The sequence below is a fragment of the Podarcis gaigeae genome (genome assembly GCF_964106915.1).
Source record: "Podarcis gaigeae genome assembly, chromosome: 7".
Classification (NCBI taxonomy): domain Eukaryota; kingdom Metazoa; phylum Chordata; class Lepidosauria; order Squamata; family Lacertidae; genus Podarcis; species Podarcis gaigeae.
Window position 1 is genome coordinate 90,304,067 of NC_139683.1, and position 26,005 is coordinate 90,330,071.

The 26,005-nt window shown below is 48.3% G+C and overlaps 1 protein-coding gene and 3 long non-coding RNA genes across 4 annotated transcripts in view; 2 read left to right on the forward strand and 2 right to left on the reverse strand.

Annotated features, from left to right (window-relative positions):
• Window positions 1-14,226, reverse strand: part of LOC310848991 — a 38,125-nt gene extending 23,899 nt beyond the window's left edge. The window contains exon 1 of the long non-coding RNA XR_014566712.1: window positions 14,154-14,226. This is a non-coding gene — a long non-coding RNA (uncharacterized lncRNA). The remainder of the gene's footprint in view (window positions 1-14,153) is intronic.
• LOC310849003 lies at window positions 4,312-21,571 on the forward strand. The gene is made up of 2 exons (XR_014566727.1): window positions 4,312-5,422; window positions 19,476-21,571. It is a non-coding gene; the product is annotated as an uncharacterized lncRNA (long non-coding RNA).
• LOC310849002 lies at window positions 14,950-16,447 on the forward strand. The gene is made up of 2 exons (XR_014566726.1): window positions 14,950-15,053; window positions 15,444-16,447. It is a non-coding gene; the product is annotated as an uncharacterized lncRNA (long non-coding RNA).
• On the reverse strand, window positions 20,799-26,005 carry FOXA2 (forkhead box A2). The gene is made up of 2 exons (XM_083748652.1): window positions 25,585-26,005; window positions 20,799-23,680 (listed from the first exon to the last, which is right to left on the reverse strand). Exons 1-2 carry the CDS (start codon window positions 25,669-25,671, stop codon window positions 22,397-22,399), a joined length of 1,371 nt encoding a protein of 456 aa, XP_083604778.1. The 5' UTR covers window positions 25,672-26,005; the 3' UTR covers window positions 20,799-22,396.

Here is a 26,005-nt window from a genome sequence, read left to right on the forward strand (position 1 = left end):
TTCCACCCTGTTACTGATTAGAGAAAATGATTTCAGAACATCTTCTAGCTATTTCCCAACCTTATATTACAGATTAGAGTGAAAAAACAATAGTAATGAGCAGTTAACTTCTCCTGGGTGAACATGGTTTTCAGCTATAAGATTTTAATTGTGGTTGATCCTCTTTTTGAACAGAAAGTGGAAAAGAACCATTTGTTTTATTAATCATTACATTTATATCCCATCCTTTTCTCTATGGAGCTCAAGATGGCATACATGATTCTCACCATCCTCTTTGAACACCCACAACAACCACCATGAGAGGTAGATTAGGCTGGGAGGCAGGGACTGGCCCAAGGTCTCCCCATGAGCTTCATGGTCGAGTAAGGATTTGAACTCTGGTCTCACAGGTCTCCAACATTCTAACAACTACATTACAAACATCTGCAATGCAAATGGACATTCTGGGGATTATTTCCCCCATTTTCATTATAAACCATATTATGTGATGGCAGTGCACATGTTTGCTCAATAAGATATATAGACCACAAAATATGTTGGTATTAAGCTTTGTGTGAGAATACACATTTGTTTCCAGCATGGAACATTTGGGCCACCATCCAACTCTGTAATATTATACACAGTAAGTCCAATTGGGAATGAAGTCGAAGCAGACTTAGGGTTCCATTGTTAGTTGCTCTCTTTTCTCCCACGTGCTTAATGGAAGATGTACACTCATGAGAAACTTCAACACACAGGTGCAAAAATAATGTTGGAGGGCATGTCAGGTGTTAATTCACCCTAAGGTGGAGGAGCTGTCTCTGTGGTCCATCAGAGGTGCTTGGACTGCAGCTCCCAAGATCCTGAACCCTGGCCACTGGAGCTAAGGGATCCTGGAGTCTGACAATCTCTGGAGGACCATGTTAGCTATTCCTCACTAAGGGCAGGGCCGGCCCACCCATGAGGCAGGGTGAGGCAACCACCTCAGGCAGCAGGATCCACAGGGACAATAGTTCCCACTGAATATCATAGAATTGTAAAGTTGGAAGGGACTCTGAGGATCTTCTAGTCTAACACCCTGCAATGCAGTTGTCCTATAAGGGGACTGAACCTGCAACCTTGGCATTATTGCCACCGTGCTCTAACCAACTGAGGAGCTATCTTCATTCTCCCTTTGTTTGATGTGATCTTCATTCCATCTTTCTTCTCTGGAGGGGAGGCACCATTTGGTGGTTCACCACAGCTGCCAAAATGTCTTGAGTAGGCCCTGCCTAAGGGATTGGCCTGGAGGCTTTTGGGAGCAAATGCCCTGGAGATATTGGCAGCCTGTAAGTGAGCTAACATTTTTAGAAACATCACTCAAGCCCCCAGCCCAACCCTTGCTGGTCGCTCTCCCAAGGGAGACTATAAAGGAGGCAGCTCCGCTTTTTAAGAAATTGAGATCCTGTGCACACTTATTAGGGGTGGGGGTGGGGGTGCGTTTCTTTTGCAAACCATGAAAGTTAACTGGTTATTTGCAAGTAACTTCCTTATGACTGCTGATCTCAACTACCTGTTTCTCGATAGACTTCCAGAACTTGGCTTATGGTCACAATGAGCAAGAGGTTAAAAGTCTGTCCAAGGGAGTTAAATTAGCTTCGTTTGACCTGGATCATCCCATGCTTAGTTTTAAATAGACTTTTCAGAGCTACCATTTAACATTTAACTTACTCTTGGGGACGGCGCTTCTCAAACCTCATGAGCAAAATGTCAACGTTATGTTTCCTTTCTCGCGAGAGCTCCGCTAGGTTGCTACACCTCTAACTGGGTCCTCCCTCTGCGGCTTCAATTGGATTTGCATTTGTTAAAAGAAATGGTTAGCATTCAATTTCATGCTTGATTTCTACTGTAAATACTGAGCCCCATCTTCGCTCCCCCTCCGTGCTCACTGGGCCTGAACAAGCCGAAAAATGCTTTTCGGAAAATCACGTTTCGGAGTCTGCAAACGCTGCTATCAGCAGACTCCACCTGAAAAATAGTTTTGCAAGACGGAGCACATCCCCAAAGACATAGTCCTCCTCTCGAGCGGAGCTGCGCGCGGCACTTCTGCGCAAAGCACTTGGCCGGCGGGGGGGGGGTGTCGGGATCACTCTTTTTAACCCTTCGATCGTCTACGGCTGGGATTGAGTCCGGTCCAACCAGTGGCTGCAAATAAACCTGGATCTCTCCCTCTTGCCAGCGCTTGTCTACGAAAAACTGAGATTTTAAGGTTGAGTTTGCTTGGAAGGAAGGGCCGGGGACACCACGAGAACCTTACCTCCAAGGAAGCTTAGGAGCGCCCACTTGAAGCTGGTGAGACTTCATTGGCAGCAGGGGTGCCAACTTGAATAAATAAATTAGCGGGGGCAGGTAAGCTCCATCCCGCATAATTGATCACATAATTATGCACACGCACACTATTTGAATGGCAATGCCAATCAACTGGGGGGAGCGGGCCCCTCAAATATTTTATTGGGGGGGCTGGGTCTTCATAGGAATTGGCTCCTATTCTGCGCAGTAAACAGCACTGCCCGCTCGTCGAACCTTTCCACCTGGCACAGGCGAGGCCTTCGCCACGGTCAGCACCAGCCTTTGCCCGGGGGCACTTCCGTCAGCTCTAGCTGAGCGAGCCAGCTAACAATGCACGACGGCAGGATCCCCGCTGCAAACATTCTGGAAAGGAAGGAGAGGACCTGCAGCGGGCAAGCGTCGAAACTGACGAGACTGTGCCTGCGCTTTAGGAGGGGGGCCCGCCTTTTGAGAAGAGTAATAGGACGTGGATAGGATGGCAATTTCTGTGCATGCCATTAGTAGTTTTGGAGGAGAGGGCGTTTGGGCAGGGACGACCTATCTGCTCCTCAGCAAGTTGCGGTTGCGTTTGGTGTTATTTATGCCCTTTCTAGACAGACCGTCGATCCTCAGATTCCTCTGGGAGGGGCTCCAGAAGTCGATAAACCACACAGATCGAATCGACGAAACAGTGTGGAAATGTGAATGTTCAAAGCGAAAAGACCCTTGCCCTCAAGTCCAGACGAACCTTTTCCTACTGAGAACGAAGTGCATTTCGAAGCCTGAGCGCCGCAATTCATCCCTTGAATGGAAGGGGCTTCCGAGCTGCCCCTTTCCACCCACCAGCGAGAGCTCATGCAGTAACAGGCCACGGAGTACCCCGCCCTTCAGAAAGGACTCTGCAGCAAGTTCACTCTGAAGGGGTTGGAGAGCTAGCGGGGACCAGTGATGCAGCTGGAGCTACGCTGGGCAAGTCCAGGCCGCCCTCAGTCAAATGACCTCCCAGAGATGCTGGGGGCAGCCGCCAACACGCCCCGGGGCAGCCCTTGAGCTGGCCATGCCGGGGCTGACATGATTCCTGCAGCACCTTTTCTTCTTCCTCTTTAAAAACGCTTCCGTTTTCAGTGGGCAGCAGACAGGGCACGTCCACATAGTTAGAGATGTCCGTCTTATTATGTTTGCTTTAAATATACATTTCCTCCTGCTTTTCTCCAGCAAAATGGTGATTCTTCCCAATAACAAAAACCACCAGTATGGTCCTTCAGCCCTTGTGACACCGCCTTCTGTGGGTCTTGCTTCAATAGAACCGAACAACTCCTTTTTCAGTCCGTTGAAGACTGGCGGAGAAGGAAATGAGCACCCTAGAGCGAAGAAGCAGCTCGGCCTGAGAACGCAGATGTTAAGTCCCACCGACTTCCATGCAGGGTCTTCGCCTCCCATAACGCCCACCGTCAAGACTGGATTCTAAACCATTGTTCATTTATTAAATTTGTATACCGCTCTTCATCTGGAGATCTTAGGGCTGTTCGCAGCACAAAAGTACAATATAAAAACACAAAATACATAATAAAAACAAAACCATCACCCCCCACCCCCACGGATGCTTTGGTTAGTTGTCATCGGTCTGTCTCGGGAGACAATGGAAGAAAAGTGCGCCTTCCGGGGTGAAGTCCAACTGTTGGAGAGTTAGGGCGCTTTAATGGGTCGATTAATCAGCTAAATGTCCTGATTAATCGGAGGAAGCCAACCGGCCAGGACTAATTTTAATCCATGGTTCTCGGAATGAAGCGCATACCTCTGATGATCCCTGGATTCTGTTGTGTTACTTGTGAAAGGGAGTGAAAAAGAAGACACTAAAATGATTTTTAAGCTTTTCCCTGATAAACAACAAGCTCACCCACACGTGGCTTAATATGCCTGAGGCACCTATATTTTATTTTAAATGTTTGCGTACCTTTTCTTTTTAAACCTTTTAAAGCTGTATTGATTATTGGGATTTGAGCAATATGCTGATATAAAAAAGAAAGAAACAAGCAAGCAATTATTATATTGCTTTAATAAACCGTAAAGTATTTAGTTGTTAAGAGCCCTGGAACACTTTGACGCCTTCACAATCCAGATAACCTCCCCATACAAAAAGTTCCACATAAGTGAGTACCCAAAATGCTTCAACTATTTTTTATCATCATCATCATCCTCATCACCCTGCTACAGTGGGTTTGGTTCATCCTGACTATTACAGCTCCCTCCCTGGGTTAGCAAGACCCGTTGGGATTCAATATACGTAACAGGGCTGCAGAATTGTCCGCTTCTCTGGCATCAGCACGCGCGTGCAAAACACGCGGAGGACCCCTCATTTTTGCTTTTTTTCTGGCTGCAAACGCTCCTTTTGCAAACCTGCGGGCCCGCTCCCCAGCCTTTGGAAGTAAGGTGGAGACCCCATGAACGTAACACCTGCCAGTCAGGTGACAGAGCACCCGCAGCAGCTCTAAATGCCCACCTGCTGGATCTCTCTCACACACTCGCACATCCATGCACCCCTCTTTGTCCTTAGGAATTCGTCGCGAGACGTTTTAAGAGGCAGCGGCCTCTCGGATGAGGGGAGGTGTCGCTTGCTGCAAGTGGCTCGGTTGGGGGGGGGGGGACGAGGCCAGCTCCTTGGCGATGTTTACCCAGAGAGGGTGGAATCTAAAGGACGCTCTCGACAATCAATGGAGCCTTGTCTCAGGTTACCGAGCTGAGCTCCCCTAAATGAGTCCAGCAGGCTGATAACCGCAGGTTAAAGGCACCTGAGATAAACGGCTTCCAGTGGCTTGATGTTAGAGAAGATAAGCAGGGGCGGGGGGATGTGCTTTTTATCTGCTGGAACTAGAGCAGGTTTCATTCACCGAGTCGCGATTAGAGAAGGATGAGAGTCTTTTGTAAGGTTGCATAGGACGGAGGCCAAGAAAGGATAGCATCGCAATTCTCCCTTCTTCTTGGGGCTTCATGGAAGTGAGGTGCTGGAAAGAGTGGGGCTGTCCTCCTGAACTACAGCCCCCACTCCCTGCCTACTCCTAGGGGCCGAGGTCCCTTGCTCCCCCAGTAGGCGACAGTCCCATGGGAAGACCCTGGAAAGCGCCTGCCGGTGGTGCGAGTAAGTGAACTCGATCAACCCTTAGTACAAGACAGGTTCATACGTTCATGATCTTTCCGAAAACCATACTATGGAGCGCTTGGAAGGAAGGAGATGAATCTCTTGAATCACCCCCATGAAGTGTTCAGACCTGCTCCAACTAGCCTAAGGGTGTCACACTTTTAGATCTCGCAACGACCTGCTTCAGCGTTCAGCAAACAGTACCTGCGTGCAATCCTATGCATGTTTACTCAGTGATTAATCTCATTGGCTTTGATTGGGTAAGGGCTTGATTAAGAACCCTTACCCCAAAACGTTGTGGAGTTTTTTTGCCTTCTGCTCAGGGTTGCAGATGGCTGGCTACTGAACCGGCTAGCGCCTGCTATTTACTCCGAAGCAGACTAATTGACTTTGCATCAGACGTCACTTTGAAATGAATAGCTTTGCGCGTTGGCGCTTAGCAGGCCCTCTATTATAAAGTTACGCAGACTTACATTACTTTAAAAGATTCAATCAAAACATTTATTTCCTCAATAAATATCTGAACTACAATAACGGTAGTAGTTATAATAGCCCACCAAATATAAGAATTGTTAAGGCTGTAATACTATGCACACTTACTTGAGAGTAAATCCCAATTGATCTCACTGGAGTTTACCTTCCAGTAACCATGCGTGTCCAGTTTATTATAACCTTGTGTCCAACTCTTATATAATTGTATCAAATAGACTGAAGATGCTTGTTTTGGGGTGGGATGTGGCCTTCAGCATCTAAACTGCAATCTTGTGCACACAAACCTGAGGGTAAACGTCATGGGACTCTGTGAAGCTTACTTCGAAGTAGATTGTTGGTCATAATCTGGTTTGTCCTGCGAGGCAAAACTCACTTGGCTTCAGGAATTTGTGTCAGATCCACATTTGTGGATTATCTTCTCCCCACCAGCCGAATTTCGAATTCTAGTGAAAGTCAGCCAGATAGGGGCTGATGTTTTTTCGGAAACAAATCCCGCTGAGATCCTACAAGTCTATAGGATTGCTGCCGGTATTGTTTGTATATACCAAATATGGTATGAAACCTACAGAAAGATGGAATGGGTTTCACACACCTAGGAGCTAAAGCATAACTTCGAAGCGATCCATTGATTTCCACGAAACATTCTTCCCTATTAACTTGCTTAAAGTCTCCCAGAAAGGCGAAGGCCCCGCGCAGGTGGAAGAGAAAGTGAGGGACAGCAGAGCCGAAGCTGGATCTAGAACGCAAATGAATGAGTGGATTATTCATTCTGAACTGCATTGTTAATTAAGGCTTCCAACTTAAACATACTTTACCAGAAATTAAGCCCCACTGAACGGCTCCTGCATGCGACTCAGTCCACAAATCTGGACTGATGCTGCGGCCACAGACTACATAATATTTCATCGTAATCGTGTGTGAGGATGCCAACCCTTCAGCGGGCATCTGTACCTGCACTTTTAACAGCAGTTCCGTCTGCAGCAAATTGAGATGAATTCCTCTCACCTCCACGAAAGAGGGTTGCAGATCAAGCCGCTGTTAGAGGCACAGCAACCAGATCTGATTGCAAAGTTGGCTGCCATTTATATATGAGATTAATTTTGCTCTAAATAATTCTTGTTCTTTGGGTGCTTGTTTGGCAAGGCCTATTCCCTGCTGGTAGGAGAATTGCTTCCCTTCTGAATTTTAGCTTTTCAAAGATTTGGGGAAAGCAATTAGAATGAAAAAGTCAGGACAGACAATCATGGCTTTGAGTGCAAATTAACCCAGCGCCTCCACCTTTAAAAATGGTATCAAATTGCACATGGCCCTTGATTTATTGTCTCTAGCCTGGGGTTTTTTAATGCATAGCTTACTATGTTTTAATTTTGCACCTGTTTGTTTGGGGGTCTAGAGGTCTTAATGCTGGAATGCAAACTTTTTATTTTATTTTCGTCTTCTATCATACCAAACTGACAAAGCGAACTGGCAAGAAGTATCAGTGAAATGAAATTGCTTTTTTGGTATTGATAAGGATTAAGCAATTGGAGGGAGCGAATAGGTATTTTCATTATTTACTTTCTAAAACATATGAATTTCTATGTTTTTATTGCCAATTTTGCTAAAAATAGTAAAAAAAATCCTTTAAAAAAATCCTCGTAGCGAGTTCAGTATCATGTAGGCATGTAAAGTATAACTGCTGAAACCAGTTGGCCTTACTTCCGAGTAAGAGTAGGAAGGATCAGACTTCAAAGCTAGCTGACCACTTGCTTCAGTGGGATATGAAGGATTCCTAAACCTGGACTGGATAGCAGGGTGCGAACCTACATACACTTCCCAAACAGTAAGTCAATGCGGCTTACTTGCAAGTAGACATGGGTAGGCTCGCACTATTGCAATACACTCGTATGCATATCTACTGAGAAGTAAAGGAGAATTAAGTTCAATTAGACTTACTCTCAGGTATATGCGTATAAAACCAGCTTTACAACGCAGCTCTATTTATCTGTTCAAAAGAAAGGCCGATAATTTAGTCTGCCAAATAAGTCTGCTTACACCAGTTGCCATGTACACTAACTCAGGAGTCAGTCTCACTTTGTTCAAGGGCGCGTATCCATTTATTTTACTAATTAGATACATCCAAATGAATTATTATATTTTCACTACACACGCGCGCGCGCACACACACACATTAGTAGCAAACTGCTCAAGCCCTTCTCAATTGACAGAACAAGAATAAGGCTATCAAAAGAAAAATTCTCGCTTCGTTCATATAATAAAATAACAGAGCAAGGAACCATAAATCACCGAACGACATATCTCCCCGTTTAATTTTTACTTTTTCGAAGGTTAGACGTTGCCGAGGTAGTTAAACTGTGGGGGGAACCCCTTTTCTTTCCGCCCACCCAACCCACAATTATCCGGCTTCCTTCTATGAAGTTTCTAGATTAATATCGGTGGAGCGAAAGGCGAGAGAATTCCCCGCTTGAACGGCAGGATTAGAAATATTTCTAGAAGAAAGAAGAGGGTGTGAATTGACTTTAGCCTGCAATCGTCTAAAGCGGAATTACAGCTTGTAAAATAGGTCTCCATCAGTCTCCCGGGAGACGGGCTCAGTTCGACTTGGGTGTTCCAGCTCCTTCTTACCCCTCGCAATAATTAGCTCCATCTCGGTCCCAAGCGTGTGTCTTCCCCACCCCCACACCAGTGTTTCCTTATCCCCAATAAATGTTGTTGCTGTTTTGCCCGGCCCCCAAGTCCAAGAAACTTCTGGGGCACCCAAGGGACTTGCCCTGTTTACGAAAGGGTGGCGGCAAAAGATGCAAGATGCGAAAAGGAAGAAGGTTTTGGGTGCCCAACTCAGAGCTTGCGGCCGCCCTTGGGGGCTGGTGGGTTTGCCTTTAAGAAAGGAGAGAAGGGAGGGGGCGAAAGTGAGGAGTGTGACTTTCTTATCAAAGTGCGGGAAATGTCATTTTCTTTGTGCTTTGATGTCTGGTTGTCTTTCAGCCCATCCTTGCATGTCATTACCAGACTCCCAACAGAGAAAGAGGTGTGGGGCTTTTTTTGGTTTGGTTTTGTTTTGATGGGAAGTAAAGAAAAGAGTTGGTGGGGGGAGGAGAAGACGAGGATAAAATAGGGATGCACAATTAGATGATTTCTGCCCTTCTATTACAGCGGTGAATGGCAGAATTCTTGACAGAGTAGCGAACCGGCGGGTCTATTCTTAACTGGTTGAGTTAACATATACGGGTGTAAAGCGCCAGGGGCGGGCGGGCGGGCGGGCGGGTGAGGTTTCTTGTTATTTCCCCCCTCAGGTCTTTTTCCTTTAGAGAAAGTCGAGTTCTGAAGCAATTTCATCCGTTAAAAAAAGGAAAGGAAAGGGGAAATAGTCTGTTAGATCAATATTGAAGCAATGTTGCATGAAACCAAGTCAGGATTAGTCCAGGGAGCCACGTTGTTTCTGTGGGTCCAATTCAGCCACCCCAAATCCCAAAATATTGCTAGTCTCGCAGATTTCCAAAGAACTAAATCCCCTCCAGTTGGGTGCAAGTTTACCCGATCAAAACCGTGATGAATTTCAGTTCAGATCAGTGGAGCTGACTCCTCAGTTAGGACACTTGCTTGGGAGTAAACTCGGTTGAGCATAGAGGAGTCTACGTCTGCGTAAGCATGCATAGTATGGGGCTGCAAAGCTGCAGTCCTTCTTCACCCACTAACCTGCGACTATTGACCTCAAGAGGCATTGCATTTTTGAGTCCATATGCTTACCTGGGGCTAAGCCCAATTCCACGGGGTTTCCTCCTGAGTAAACACGCATCAGTAGAGGCTGCGTGTCAGTTCGACTTCTCTTTCCAGAAAAGGTTTTAAATGTTCGAGACTGCAAAGCTGCCTAGCTAATCCCCTGACAGCCGAGCTTTCTGTATACATGGCATTAAAACACATTGAGGCAGCGCAGCCGCAACGCTCTTTTCTCCTTCAGGATTAATAGGTGTTCTGGACACTTGGACTTAGGGTGAGATGTGTTGAAAAGGAAATAAGACTCATAAACCTCTATGAAAGTTTGAATCGCTGGATAATGAAGAGAACAGGACTCCTGCACCTTCAGTTGCTCCACAGAAAAGGGAAATTTACTAACTATAGGTTGCATGATAAACCATAGCAGCTGAAATGTCCTCTCTCATGCAGCAATTAAAGGGCACGAGCGCTGCCTTCTTGGTTCACCTGACCATTCTTATTACTAGGGAAGTGCATCCCACTGAAATCCATCTAACTTGCCTCGAAAAAACTGCGTTTCCCATCTGGGGTGCGTCTTTTGTGATTCAGGGAACTCCTTCTTTGCCAAAATCTTCCGCCACCTTACGGTGCCGCGCCGGGTCCTCAAAAGGAGATTCCTAGGGGTGTGTGTGCTGTGGGGGTTTGGGGTTACCCTGAACTGTTCATCGAGGAAAGTCTCCAGGCAGTTAAAGAGGGTCAAACGCTGCTTACACTTGTGCCACCTAAACAGAGAAGAGCAGGAGGCCGAGGGGCATCGGCCGGGAGATGGACAAGGAGGGGAGTCCTGAGGACGGAATGGACTAAACTGCCCTAAGGAGGGAGGCGGTAGCTTTCCGCTTTATAGACAATGCTGGACACGGTTGCCATAGCGGCGGCCAGGACGCCTCAGCGTATGGATGCTTCTTAACGCAGCAACAAGGGCGCAGGGGGGCACCGAGGAGGAGCGGGGCCGGGGACGCAGAGGGGAGTCGGGGGGCCTCGTCCTCCTATCCCATCTACGGTTAGCTAGACGAAAAAAGGCGCAGCGCGCTTTCTGGGTCTTGGTTGATCCACGTCGCCTTTGCAACTAAGCGCCCTCCGCCTCTGGAATGCAGCGTCGGATTGTTCCTTTGGTGGATGGAATGGAAACGTTTCTTTACAATCAGCCTAGACGTTCCCACCCCCTTCCTTGTTCTACCCCCCTTGCAAAATGCTGCCTTGCGAGCTCTTAACCCTCATTGTATGTCTTCTGTGCCTGTCTTGCCCCTCCTAGGCGCGCCTCGCGCCTCTCGCCTCTAAATTTAGGACAGGGTTCAACTAAAGATAGGCTCCCGGATCCATCTTCTACCACAGCAGGAGATATTTGAGAGATCTGGTTCTCTTTGGCTTGAATGGGGCAGAGGCGCAGCATCCGGTACTTGTAGGCCCCCTGGCTATCTCCGCCGCCCCCCACCAAAAATGCTCTAAACTGACCTCTTGAAGCCTCCGTGCTTACAAGTGCTTACCTTTGGCTTGGAAGTAAAATTGGGGGGAGGGGAATGAAATTTAGATGGTAAACTCCTTGGGGCGGGGACCTAATCCCCTTTGCTTATGTGACTCTCGGCTATGTGACTCTTGGTCGCCATCACATTATGGCGTAAGGGTTAAAAGGACGTGAGGGGGGGTGCCGAACCACAGTTTGCTTTAGTTCCCTCCAGAACTAGAGGGGATTTCTAAAATGAATAGCTCTGTGGTGTCTTCTGCCTTGACAGCTCTGCCTACTCCACCTCACGCGCCAATCCTCGGTATGCTAGATGCTGGTTGTGATTATTCAGTTCCTAGAAAAAACAGCACTCTGAACATACCCAGAAGTGATGTGAGCATGTTCCAGAGCGGAGCCGTGAGACTGGGCCCAAATTCAATAATTCGCTGAATTGTCCGAATTCCATTTTATTAATAATCATTAAAAAGGCCGGTGGGGGGATGTTGCCAGCCCTGCTGCTGTGCGTTTAAACTGCAGCCTGGCGCAGTGAATTTTAGCGAAGTTTCTTGGTCTGGCTGCACAGGAGCAGTAAAAGAAAATGTTGGCAATCTTGCTTCGAAGGGGAGATTGGTTTCTGCCTAGACGAAGTATGTTTACTATTTATGCACTCATTTTCCTTTTTAAAAAAATCTGGCCAAAAGAAAGATAAGGATCGGAAACACAAAATTGCCCTTTTGGCAGATTAAATCTATTTCCAAGCGTCGGCTCCTGGCGCTTTCTGCAAGCCTCTCGCCCGACTCTGAAGAAGCTGCACCTTGCCTGCCTGACCGCCTATCCCAGACACTGAGCGCCTCTTCCAGCTGAGATCAGGCTGCCTGAGCTTCGTGGAGACGAGGCTGGAGGTGATTTTCTTCCCTCAGCCCTCTATCGAAAGACCCGAAGGGAAGGACGTGGATAGACACTCATTTAATGACAAGTAATTGACAAATCCGAGAGGCCGCATTACGAGTGGTCTAGGGGAGTATTAATTATTGAAAAACCATTAGCCTCTGTGTGTGTCCTGCAGAGATCCCATCTTGTTCGGGAAATATAAGCTGTCACGTCAGTTTAGATGGAGGGGAAATCAGATGAGGAACTCCTCCCCCTCCCTCTCTCCGCCGCAAGCCCCACCCGGAGGGAAACCGAGACGGCAGCGCCAGCGCACAGGCTTCCCACCGAGGAGACCTCTCGCTTTCTTTCCCGAAGTAACTCCTCTGGCTCTGCTCGCCTTTCCCCCGACGCTGCCTTGGATGGCGTTAAAGAGGGAGGGGGAAAGGCCTTGCAAGAGAAGGTCACCGAGGCAAGGAGAGTCAAATCCACGGAGGAGATATGGCGTGTCGCTCCACTTTTTCCTAAAATGCCGCCCCCCCCCCCAAATAGAGATTACGATACAGAAAACAGCTTATCCCCTCTATATCTGATGTTCTGAGGGGCAGAGATTGGTCGACCAATTTAAAAGCTACTGAAAGACGTGGGTCCTAGCTGAGGTTTTGGGAGAACATTACGACTTCACTTCAGTTTTGTATCTGTAAAATGGGGGGAGGGGTCTTTAATAAAGATATATGATAAATGGGCAAAGGGAGCAAAAGCCGAAGTTAATCTCCTTCAAGTCAACGTTGCCTGAATATGCTTGGCTGGGCTGGACTGAATCTCGCCCTTGTTGCCCGAGCTTTCCCCCGTGCTCAAAGCTCTTTACCACTCATCTCTCCGTTACTACACAACGTGCGACCTTCGGGTGGTGTTGTGGGGCAGAAATAATTCCAAAGCACTTTTCACACACGCACACAAATTGAAAAATGCACATTTAACTCTCTTTTTTAACCAGAGCTACTTCGCAAAGTGGTGTAGAAAATTTGGAAATGCAACCGCCCTGCCCAGGGATCATGGCGGCTTCGCGCCAAAGGTTCGCTTCTCTGTACTGTATAAGAAAGAACACGATCCAGCGGGAAGTTCTGAGCAAGCCGAATCGGAATGAATGAGAAATGGGCAAAGGTAGCGCAGACAGGAGGACTTCTCGGTGCGCAGCTGAGAGTCACAGTGCATTGCAGACTACGCATTGCCCCAAAGGCCCACGTGTCCAGGGGTTGCGACCTCAGGCTTCCGCAGCCACACAACTGTCCCATGAGCCGCCTCCATCCCGTTCAAGTCCTTTGCAGTCTTGGGAATTTCGGCTTAAAAAACCCAATTTTTAAGAAGTTTTGTAACTCTTTTCAAGCCATTTCCCTGCAGTGTGATCCTATGCCGGCTTACTTGGAAGAAAGTCCAAATGTCCTCATCTGGGCTCACTCCCAGGTAAGCCTGCACAGCGTGGCGTCCTGCTGCTTCTGAAGCATCAAGGAAGGGAGGAAGGAAGGAGTCGGCGGAGGGCGGGTGGCTGGCGCAGAAGCCGAGAAGAAGAGCACAGCTGTTAAGACCCGCCAGCTGCTCCGAACGTCAACAAGGTCGATTCCAAAAAAGGGAGAGGCGAGGCGGGTAAAAAAGCTCGCATCTCCCAAGCAAAAGAAAAACCTGCTGGATCAGGCCCAACGGCCCGCCAGAAAGCCCACTGAGCTCAGTGGCACTTGCTTCCGAGTAAGCCTGCATACTCATGCTGCATGATAAGCCAGCACCTCTCTCTCATCCACTTTTTCTGTTCCGCACCCACTTCTTCCCACAACTCCAGCCAGTAAAACTTAAAGAGCCCAGGAGGCCGCTTGAGAATCAGCTCGCCAGGACCTTTAGGGGACGATCCCGGCTTCCCGATAACTATGGGGCAGCCCCCAGCTCACATTCCTCCGCTGGGGAGGAAGGTTTCTCGTAGCCACGGGGAACCTAACGAACATTTTTAATCTGCGGTTCTGGGGTCGGGGGAGATGACCCCTCCCCCCCTCCTCTAGGCCTGATTCTGACCGGGGATCAGCAGCAGGTAGGAATCAGGCAAGACTCTCAGCTGCTTCTCCCGCCCGCTGCCAGCAGCGCAAAACAACAACGACGCGCACCAGCACCACCAAACTTAAAAGTCCCTACCTGATGCCCTGGAGCTGCCGGTGGCAGAAGCGACGGCGACGAGCCCAGACGCCCCGCTGACTGCAGCTCGGCGGCAAGGCATCGCGGCATTTATTGGAGCGACTGTTGACTTTAGCACAAAGCAAAGATTTCACTGCCCGCTAGTTTAAAAATGAATATTTTACCAAGATATCGATCAGCGTTATAAAATTCAGTTAAGCACAATGGCTCGAAAGGAGCAGAGAAAACACACGCACACGCATGCACGCACACGTACACACAGGCAGCAGCATTCCTAATATCTGTGTAAATTTGCTGAAGAATGACGTGCTGCGTGAAGTATACCTCCTGGAATTTGGCGTTAAATATTTATTTATTTTGTTGTTGTTGTTGTTAGTTTACTGGTTTTGCCTATTCGCAGATGGCGGGGACTTAAATCACCAGCGGTTCAAAAAAATAACGGAAGGTGGGGTTGAATGAGGAAGGCAGACCGTGTGGTCCTTTGCAAAGCGACCCGGATCGAACGCGTGAAGAGGAAGTGAAGAGACCCCGACTCTAAAGGACATCTACACGCGCGCACACATTCCTCCCTCTCTCTTTTGCTTTTTGAAAAGGTCTTTTGGCAGAGGTATACATCTTATCGCTCGGGATCAACGGAGTGGGAGACAACTAAGTAGTTTAAAACGACCGCAGGCGCGATGGGACCGGCCAGGTTAGAGCATCACATTCGCGTCCCATTGTCCGCGCAATCGCTGCCATTCCAGGCCTCCATTCTTCTGCGCGACGGGAGCCTTTTATGTGGTAATGAACACACATTTTCCGCTTTGCTTCACAACGTGTGTGTCCTCGCGGGACACAGGCGGGCGGCGGGGAAGCGCGGCCGAATGGGGCCTCTCCACCCACAGGCCTGTTTTTTAAAAGGTGCCTTTTGGGGGCCCCCAGTCTTCCCGAAAAAACAATGAGGGGGGATTTGAGAGGGATTCGCAAGTTTAGATCACTTCTTAAATCTATTAAAGTTGTGCGGGGGGTGGGGGTGGGCGAGGAGTGGACAGACTGTTGTCCGGAGCGAAAGCAATTGATATTTTATTTAAATAAATACATATGTCTTCAAATAAACAAACAAACAAATAAATAAATAAATAAATAAATAATAACTAACTAACTAACCAACCAAATAAAGCTGCTTCGACGATGCAGCCTGAATTAATAAAATTAGAATGTGGGGAAAAGGTTGGCCGACGGGCCAGCTTTCTATGCCCTAGAGAAAAATATTGACGATCACATTTTAATTTATTTTTGGATTTCAAAAAGCAATCGCGTCGCCTCCTGCAGATGGAATCTGAGGCCTGAAGAGGGAAGAGTCGAGAGAGGTGTGATCACTAAGGTGCAGATGACCAAAGTTTTGATATGATATGACGGATAGACAGGCAAATATTAGGGCAGAAGAGAAATTTACTAGTAGTCTTCAGTCTGAAGGTTCCCTTCATTCCTTTCATGGTAAAAGAGCATTAACCAGGTTGTTGGAGTAAATGTAAGAAAAAAAAGTTTATTTCTCACATTTCAGGCTAAGCCTTCTACAGCCCTAAGACATTCTGCTGAATATCAGGATTCACCATATTTCTAACAGTTACCTTAAATGTACCCGCATCTATAGATCAATATCTATAAATTTGGGCAAACAACTACACAGGTGGAAATACAAAACTTCACAAACTAGCATCCAGGTAAGAGTGGCACTTTCCTGACAAGGTATGGCTTGCTGCAGCCATCCAGGTGGGCCTGGAGCACCGAGAAGGCTACATTTATGAGAGCCGGGTGAGGTTTTATGGGCCGGTTTTTGTTTTGTTTAAATGCAACTGTGTTACAGTATTTCTCAAGTTTGGGTTCATGGTGTCAAGTCATTTACACCTGCTTTGCATTTAGTCAAAAATTCCAGCAGTAAAACTGAAGCACTCAAATGTCAAATCTTCCCCAAAACAGGGAACCTGTGCACCAACTGGGCTAAGCCACTGAAGGTCTGCCAAATTCCCCTTTACAGTCAGCTTTCCTGCAGAGTTACTTAGAAGAAGTTGGTCATCACCTCACTGGAAATAATTTGTTCAACCAGGCCTTGGGCTGATTAACACTCTATGGTTTTTTAAAATGTGTTTGTGGGAGGGGGTGCTTATTTGTTCTTGTTTGTTTTATTGTGTATTTTGTATTTTCATGTTGTGAACTGCCCTGTGATCTTTGGAAGCAGAGGAGTATATAAATTTGATTAATGATGAGGATGATGTCAATTAAAACAAGTAGGGGCATACTCCCCAGAAAGTTTACTGGCAGATATATGTATATTGTTCTGTCTGCACTGGAAGGTGAAAACAAACAACTATTACAGGTTATTATTTGTCTATTTATGCCAGGGTGGCTCATAATAATTTTGGGAGGTTAGGGCAAATGAAAATTTGACTCCACACAAGTTAAAAAGTGATGGCGGTGGAAATCTGTAAATTACTTGATTCTGTATGTTGGAGATGTACACTAGAACAACCTGGATCCATGTGGTGCTGTCACATTTGGTGGTACTGCAAAAGTGTGAGCAGGCTTTGGATTGGAGTAAAACCAGTGGGACTTACTCCCAATGGCATTTTCTAAAGAGGGTCATAATCCTCCACAGGCTAAGAGCAGACTTTATGTATAGTCGACTTGAAGACTATGGAAGACTACTGGAACACCAGCCGCTGGCGTGTCTCGACTGGCACCATAGAGGTACATTTCCAGGGGTTAGGAAAGTTAAATCTGTGGTGTTTGATTTGCAGAGGTTCGCAAATATGAAGGGGTCCTCCCCACTTTCTGAAGAAGAAGACGATTATTTCCAAAAGGCGATCTTATTAAATTCCGTGAGAATTACTTCCAAGTAGAGATGTAGCTTCCAAGCCCTGAGAAAGAGATGCTTTTTCTGAAATAGTTCTATGCACCAAGTTTGCTACTGTTCGTTCTCTCGTGTGCGCCACACATCACTGTCTCCTCCGACGCCCACACATTTGTCAGGGAAGGATTTCACCTGCAAGTGAGTGTTGTATATGAAACAACCTTTAGCGAGAACGCAATCGGATACTGATCTTTCAGAATGCACTCCGGAGGAAGCTGGAAGGATGCTATAGAGCTCTCATTTGCTTCCCATCCATTTATTCGTGCAGCAAATGACCCCCTGCGAAATGAGTTTCCGGATCCTAAACATATCCAGTTTAAAAGCCACATGTTCTGTTTATACATCCCACTTTAACCAACCACCTTTAGACTCCCAGCCCTATAATTACCGGTACCTACCTGGAAGACCCATTGAACTCAGTGGGATTTGACATATGTAGGATTGGAATGCAAACGTTCAGCAGAACTGCATTGTGCGAAGCGCTCTCTTTAATGAATTTACGCGGCGCCCTAAGCTTAATTACTCGGAGGACGACTCATTTCCGTTAAAAACTGAAATTCTATGCATGTTTCTTCTGATGGCGTTCAGACTACCGGTAACTTCTGAACAAACATGCAAAGGGCAGGATGGGCTACAATCCTAGCAAGACTTTCTGGTAAGTCCCAATGAACTCCACGAATGGGGTCGGGCTGCTCTGTGGGAAGGGGATAAACGTTGCCAATTGTGTATTAAAATAGCACCTTGTCCTAAATCGTATTTATTCACGTGAAGAACGTTTCACCAAATTCAGGAGAGGGGTTCTTCTTTCTCTCTCTCTTAAAATAAGTTTGCAACTCTAAAGACTGCAGGGACCAAGGCTTCAAAAACTCACATACTGATCTGGGAGCAAGTCCCACTGATTTAAAGGACACTTATTTGTAGAAGATGATATTTAGTGGCGCTCTCTTTGAGTAACTGTGCTTAGAACCTTTGTTCATCTGAGCTCCAGTCAGGGAGCATTGGAAGAAGATCTCAACTGGATTCACGCAAGCGCTTGCCTGAATGCATGTAATGGAATCTTTGAGGTGGTAAGAAAGAGTTGCTGTGGTCCGAGTGGAGGCCACAGTCCGCACATGCAAGTCGTCACATGATGAACGGAATCAAAGCCAATCCTTCACTTCTAAATAGACGTCTGAGTAAAGGTTTCCGTACGCTCTGTGCATCCATCCATTAGGCTGCCCTATTTTGCATTTTCCTCCTTTTGTTCGCGCTCCAAGTGAAATGTCTCAGAACATCAGTCTCGCGCCCTACAGATGTGGCAGAGGCAGAGCACAGTGGCTAGCAAAAAAGAAAAAGAAACAAAAACCCCCTCAACCAATACGTGTTTATTCGGTAGCGAATTGCCTGACATTCAGTGGACCTTACTCCCCGGTAAGTACTCATATCCGAGCAGCCTGAGGTAGGGATGAGGACCTCCCCTCTTATTTCTGCCCTGAATTCCTTAAGTGGCAACTTGTGATGTTAGGATAATACTGACCTAGCTTGCCAAGCTGGTGTGAGGATTACAAGACAGAGTATTATGTGAACTGCTTTAGAAACTCTAAAGTTCTGCTAGAGGACTGGGGTTAAACTATTGAGTTATGCGCCACCGGCGGTTTCTGCCGTTTGGAGTGTGAGTGCCTTGGACGATGGCCTGGGAGACCAGGGCCAGAATCCTACTCAGCCGTGAAGCTCCCTGGGGGACCTTGGGCCAGCCACTCCCACTCAGCCTAACCTGCCTCACAGGGTTGCTGTGTGGCCAAAGGGGGGGGGGGGAGCCATGCTCACCACCTTGAGCTCCTTGGAGGACAAGGTGGCATATGAATGTAGTAAATAATAATAAATAAGAAACGAAGTTTTGTTTGACTTCCGTTGGCCAGGTAATCTTCTCTACCTGAGTCTAGTTGGAAACCTTAGGATTCAACCGAGGTTAGTTCCCATGAACTGACCATGAACCCTACACCTGCTTCTTGGGAAGGATGCCCCGCTTATTCCAAGTGGATCGATTCCCCATCCAGTGAGCCTTCGCTGGAAGCCGTCCCTCTCCTAACCAGGCTCAGTGCTGCGTCTTTGAGGTCCTGCTAAGCTATGCCCTCGAAAGGCCAACACAAAAACCCCCTTCCTAGGGGGGAACGAGCATCAAATGTCTTCCTTCCGGATGAGCCTTCTGAGCAATGGCGCGCTGCAGCCTGGCTAGAGGTGCGGCACAACGCGTAGCTCGCGTACTCAGAAGTAAGTCCTCCGCAATTCAATAGGTCTTACTTCCAAGTAAGTATCATAAGATATTCAAAAGCCATTGAAGACCTTACTCCTGAGTAAAATGTGCATAAGGTGACGCGCATCAGTTTCACTGAAAATCAGTGAAATTCTTACAATACTCCGAAGTTAAACTTACCGTTTTCAACTGTTTTCAGGATCGGTGTGAAAGGGAAGAATATAGTTGGCTGGTTCGAGATCCACCCCCGTCCACCACAGGACTGCGCGATAGTGCTTGTAGTCAGTCGAGAAAATCCACTCTGGAGTTTCATTTGGACTCGGCAAGCGAAGGGAAGCTCGTAACTCCCCTTCGCCTTCTGACCAGCTCCTGCCACAGGCAAGGCCTCTCGTGTGTATGTGTTGTCACTGTTGCGTGTGTGTTGTGCGCAGATTTCTGCATGAGCAAGATGGGGACTGATTGGAATCCCATTTACTCATCCCGGTTCTCGCGTCGCTAAGAGTCTCCAAAGAGGAGCCCCGACGTTTATCCAAAGACGACTTAGAGGAAGAAGACAGGCCTTCTCAGTGAATACGGCTCTGGAGGGCGGACAGAAGAGGAGGAATATAGGAGCATCGAGCTTTCAAACAACTTCCGAATTGCCCAGCATTAGGTTAAAGCCGTCCTTCTTGCTAACTGCGTTTCAAGTAAGCTAGAACCCAAATCTTTAAAGAAAAAGAAGCTAGAATTCATCTAACCAATTTGTTTTAAAAGTCCCGAAACTCTTAACCCAACTAGGCGTGTTTTGGTTTCCACTAGGCGCTTGAGGCTTCGCGCGCTTTCTCTGATGCAGAGAAAGGTTCTAGCAAGCCACACTCAGTTCATTATGAAAGGCAAGAGTAGTCTCGGTTGATGATAGTCAACGTTCCTCGTACTCAAGAGTAGACCCACTGAAACCAATGGTTTATGCTTTTCAAGCCGCCACCTCCCGCTTGGAGTATCATAATGTGGCTTTAATAGTAGTTGTACTTCAGGATTGCTATATTGGCTGCGATTGTGTGGAACGCGAGGCTGAATAGCAGGTACAGTCAAAGATGAAGCACTTTTAAGGCCGGAGATTGAATGAGATATGCGGTTAACATTATAAGTGAAATCAATGAGTCATAAAAATACTTTGGCTGAATACTGTGCTGTTATGTAAATGATTCCACCATTATCATGATGCCCAGATGTCGAGAATACCCCTTTTAACAGAGGTTGCAATCCTAGTCATGGACGGGAGTCAGCGGGGATGTCTAGGCAAGTATAACTCGTGGGAGCCTACCCGATTGCAAATGTGTAAGGTAACCGATGGGCTTTCCTATCAAGTAATGTTCACAGGATCAAATAAACAAAGCAATATTTAAAGTCAAGCAGGCAAAGCAATCATATACATACATAGAATAGGCAGCATCTATATATATAGGCCTCGACTAAGAGCCTAACAACCCAGTAACAGAATCATAGCATTGCAGAGTTGGAAGGGACCACGTGGGTCATCTAATCCAATCTCTGCCAACAAGAAAGACCCTATTTTCAGTCCGACTTGTCCTAGGACTTCCATGGGCTGCAACTCAGGGAGTTGGCAGACTTTAGGCTTTTCTGATCTATTTTGCTTTTTACTAGAATCCCAAGATCTATCAACCAGATTCTAGTGCCTCTGAGCCCATTCCGGGCCTAGGAGTTGGTCTGCAGTATCAGAACTGAGCTCACAACCCCAAAACAACCCCCCAACCCCCTTCATTTCAGCAGTTTACTTTGGACGAAGCAGGAAGTAATTTTGCTAAACAGTTGGGAGTCTGAAACCAAACTGCTTGTGAATCTAGTGCATGTCAGGCAAAGATTTACCATAGATTCAGCTCTGTCTTTACTTGAGAATAAAGTGTATATTTGGGAGTAAGGTTGCAGTCTTATTCACAGTTTAGACGAGGAATGGTAAGCGTGCCAACAAGATTTGATGATGTATGAAACATGATACTCCAAGTTCATATGTGCATTTTAAATACGCATGTTATTCATACAGGCCATCTTGGAGAGGGCCTACTCTAAGCACAGTAAGCCCATTGGCAAGCAATATCAAGAGCTAAAATTAGTTCGTTATCTTTCCCGCATCTCTTTGCATTATACTAGAAAATAACAGACAGGTATTATTGTTTAAGTTAAGAAAGGGGGAAAAAATCTCCAACAGCAATTTAATATATGGTTTGTGAGAATTTGGTCGGTCCTTACCAGAATACACATCTATAAACCATAAATAAAGCGTACAAAAACGATAAATTAATTCGATCGGAGTCGTTTACTCTCCCGGTAACATCAAAACTTCCTGTGTCAAATTACAATCTAAAGTCCATTTTTGGGTACCCCCCTCCCCCGAGTTCATACAGCCTTTTTGATCCTCAGTTTTGAAATCTAACACCGGTTCACACACACACTTATTTCTGTGTCACTTTCACACCCAAAAATAGATATATTTATAACTCCCCGCAACAAACAAAATAAAGAAACAGACAAGGAGACTCCTAAAAGGAAACCTCCAACTCAAATAAAATTTAAATCGGTGTCTGAAGAAAAGTGACGGTGGTCAAGAGCCGAAGCCCACGGAACTGGATGTTTTCCACGCCCCACGGTTGTTGGAGATCAATCCTGTTTTCCCGACGCCGGCGAGAAAAGAGTAGAAGAAAAATGAGCTTTAAATTACACAACAGCAAACGTCGATTGAATATTACGGGAGCCTTTTCTAAACTAGGAGCGGGGCGCGAAGTCCAGGATTCTTTGCCAAAAGTGGTGCGCGGGAGAGATGGGGTCAGTGCGCTCCTCATAGAAAGTTCTCTTTTTCATTTAAAAAATAGGGCTAGAGAATCTTTAGTTGATACAAAGGCGCCGGAGCTCCCAGGTAGTGGGTGGAGGCCACCGGATTGTTTTAGTCCGATGGGCTTTGGATATGGATTGGGATCGGGAGGCGACGCCGTGGAATAAACTGACCTGGCTTTGGATTCTTTCCAAAGTCTACATCATATCTCAAATCTCCTCCTGCCCAGAGAAGTCTCGGGTTTGTCCTGGGGAGAGAAAGAGGGCATTGGCCCTTGGGGGGTGGGATGCCCTTTAGGAAGAGTTCATGATGGGCCTGGGGTAGACCCCTTGGTAATAGGAGGCGTCTCCGGCCAAGGGCGAGGTCTCCAGGGCGCTTTTGTTCGTGACGGAGCCCATGGCCAGGCTGCCGGGCACCGGCGAGCCGTAGCTGCTGTAGTGCATCACCTGCTCATAGGCTTTGAGGTCCATTTTGTGGTGCGGGTGGTGCGGGTGGTGCGGGTGGGGGTGGTGCTGGTGCGGATGGTGCGGATGGTGGGGGTGCTGCTGCTGCTGCTGCTGCTCTGTGGAGGACATCAGGTTGGTGATGGAGAAGGGGTGGTTGAAGGCGTAATGGTGCTCCGCCTTGAGGTGCGCCTCGTGGGAGAGCCCCGCGTGGGCGTGATGCTGCGCCAGCAGGTGCTGCTGCTGCGCCGGCGACGGGGCAGGCTCCGGGTGGCCCTTCAGGTCGGCCAGGGCGCGCTTGTGCTCGTGGCAAGGGGAGGCGCTGGAGTGCGGCGATTCCGGAGCCCCGTTGGGCAGGTCGCGTTCCTGCGGCGCCTGCGAGGCCGCCTTCTTACCTTGCGACGGGGCTCCCGCCGACGAGGCAGGCGAGGCGCCCTGATTCTGCTGCTGCTGCTGCTGTTTGGAGCCCAGCGGCTTGTCGCACTTGAAGCGCTTCTGGCGCCGCAGGTAGCAGCCGTTCTCGAACATGTTGCCCGAGTCCGGGTGCAGAGTCCAGAAGGAGCCTTTGCCCGGCTTGTCCGGCGAGCGCGGCACCTTGAGGAAGCAGTCGTTGAAGGAGAGCGAGTGGCGTATGGAGTTCTGCCAGCGCTGCTGGTTCTGCCGGTAGAAAGGGAACAGGTCCATGATCCACTGGTAGATCTCGCTCAGCGTCAGCATCTTGTTGGGCGACTGCTGGATGGCCATGGTGATGAGGGAGATGTACGAGTAAGGCGGCTTGGCGTGCGTGTAGCTCCGGCGATAGCTCTTGGCGTCGCGGGAGCGGCCCAGGCCCGCCGCTTGTCCGTACGCGCCGCTGCCGCCGGCCCCGACGGGACTCAGCGCCGAGTAAGCGCCCAGCGCGCCCCCCATCGAGCCGGCCTGCGCGCCCAGCGGGCTCAGGCTGGGGCTCAGGTGCGCTGCCATGCTGGCCATGGCCCCCGCGCCGGGAGAGAGGTTCATGCCCGCCGGGCCGGCCGCGTAAGACATGCCCATGGAGCCGCCGGACGCCACCGTCGTCATGTTGCCCGCCGTGCCCATGGCTGGCATGCTCATGTAGCTGTTCATGCCCAGCCCCGCGTTCATGGTGGAGTAACCCTGCAAAGGCGACAAGAGCGGGGAGCCCAGCGGTTAGAGGAGGTGGCCCACCTGTCTCCCACCCGAGACCCACAACTCCCTGGCCACGGGATGGTGGGCAACCCAGCCCTCAGCCCCAACCACCGCATATTTCGAGGGAGCTTTCTTTGGTGTAACGGTCTCCTTCGGAGTCTGTGTGATACAATGGAAGGTGAAAGTACCCAGCGCCCCAGTGAACATGGTGCAGGCACTCTTGGCCCCTTGAATTTAAATGGAAGGCTACAGCAGGTGCTTGAATCTGGGGGGCAGTTAAATTGAAACCGGTCAGATTTACATCCGAGTAAACACGGTCCGGAAGCTGTACGCCGGCTCCCTGGCCAATAAAGCGAGATGAGCGCCGCAACCCCAGAGTCGGTCACGACTAGACCTAGTAGTCAGGGGTCGCTTTATCTTTACCTTAAACACGGGAGAGAATCGGCTTGTAAATCTCGCCAAATACAATTTAAAAAGTGGCAGGGGGAGCGCCTAACTTAGACTCGATCGTGTCTATGGTTAGGATAGGGGTCCAAGCATTGCAAACTTGGATACCAAATGCGCTAAGCTGATACAGGTCTCAGTGAAATCGATGACATACAAAACAACAACAACAACAACAGGACAAAGTCGACCAGTCTGGTCATAACAGTATTCCTGCACCCTCATTTTAAAAATTCCCGTTGGCTTTAATGAGCCTTTGCCCAAGTAACGTGTTTCTTATTGCGATGGAAGAAAAGTAGGACCCAGGTGGGTGTTTAAAATATTTCCTTGTTCGTTGGCCGGGGAATTGTTCCTGTTAAAACCCAAATGCTAATGCAAATCTACCAGAAAGCAAGCCCGCTCTCTACCGCACACACTTTCCGGGTCTAACCGTGCAATCCTATGCTTGCTTACTCAGAAGTAAACCCCACTGTGTTTCGCGGGACTCACCCCCAGCTAAGCGCGCAGAGGATTAGAGCCTCAGACCCCCATATCTGACTCCCCCGAAGCCTTAGCGATTCTCTTGGGTTTCAATGCAATTTACTTCCCAAGTCACTTGTGTTATAGTTTCTTAACCCAATAGAAGCCGGGTCCATCAAAACGACTCGATAGAATTTGTGTTTCGTTTCGGTAGGATTCGATTTCAACCCGAATTTCTCATACACTGTCTAGGGAATATCCGTCGTGATCTTCCGACAACTTTGTTTCTTTACTGCGGGGGAGGATTGCATCGAAATCACTCGGGGGTCAAGACCTCAGCCCTAGGCAGAATTAAGCGCCATGGAAATCGGTGTGGGGGCTCTGTTCAAAATCCAAGGCTAAAAATGGGGCTGACGGCTCCAGGAGGGAACCTGAAATGTGATTTGACTCAAGGAGGGAAAAGATCTCGGTTGTCAAGATCCGGCTGGTTTCTGGAGCAAAGGAAGGAGGCACGCAACCTGGAGAGCGGCAGGAGCTTGTGCGTAAAGCTTTGCTCCGCTCATTCAAGAAAGAATTCTTGTCCGGCTTTGGGTTTCATTTGCCCCCAGACTCCGAGCCCTCCCAGGGCGAGATTTCGAGCAATAAATGCGCCCCCTCTTCCCCAGGTTCCTTATAGCTCCCCCCTCAAACGCCCTTCCTCTTCCCCCCCCCCAACCTCTCTCTGCCAAACACAACTTTGTTAGGATAGCGCGGCTAGGCATGGCAAAGGATTTGGAGGCTTCGCAAGTCAATATTTGATCACAAAGTTAATATTATCTCAAGGCTAACACAGTGTTGTATAAAAAGAGGGCGAGAGGGAGAGAGGGAGAGAGAGAGTCCTGTTTTTTAGCGGAAGGAGGAGGCTTGGGGATTGGGTGGGGGACCCACACACAAACAGAGAGAGCGAGAGAGACACCCACTCACGCAAACAGACAGAAGTTGCCATTTACCTCCGGCTCGCCGTAGTAGTTGCTCCACTCCGTGTGCTCGTGTCCTTCCATTTTCACGACTCCTAGCATACTGGAAGCGGAGTGCATGGCAGTTTAAAATTTAACAGCCACAACAAGCGACGACAGAGGGAGAGAGAGCAATCCAAAAAAAGGGGGGGGGAGAGAAAAGGAAAACACCCTCCTCTATAGCCCTCCCTCCTTCTCCTTGCCTCGTTCCCTCTCTCCCTCTCCCTCCCTCCCTTCTCCCTCCCTCTTTCCTTCCTTCCTTCCTTCCCTCCCTCCCTCCCTCCTTCTTCCCCCTCCCTCTATGTGTGTTTTGGGGGAGGGGGAGGGTGGGCTCGCTTTGCGTGGGGTTTCTCCCTGCCCGCTATTGCTGCTGCCGTTGCCGCTGCTACTACTACTGCTTGGGTGGGTTTCGCTG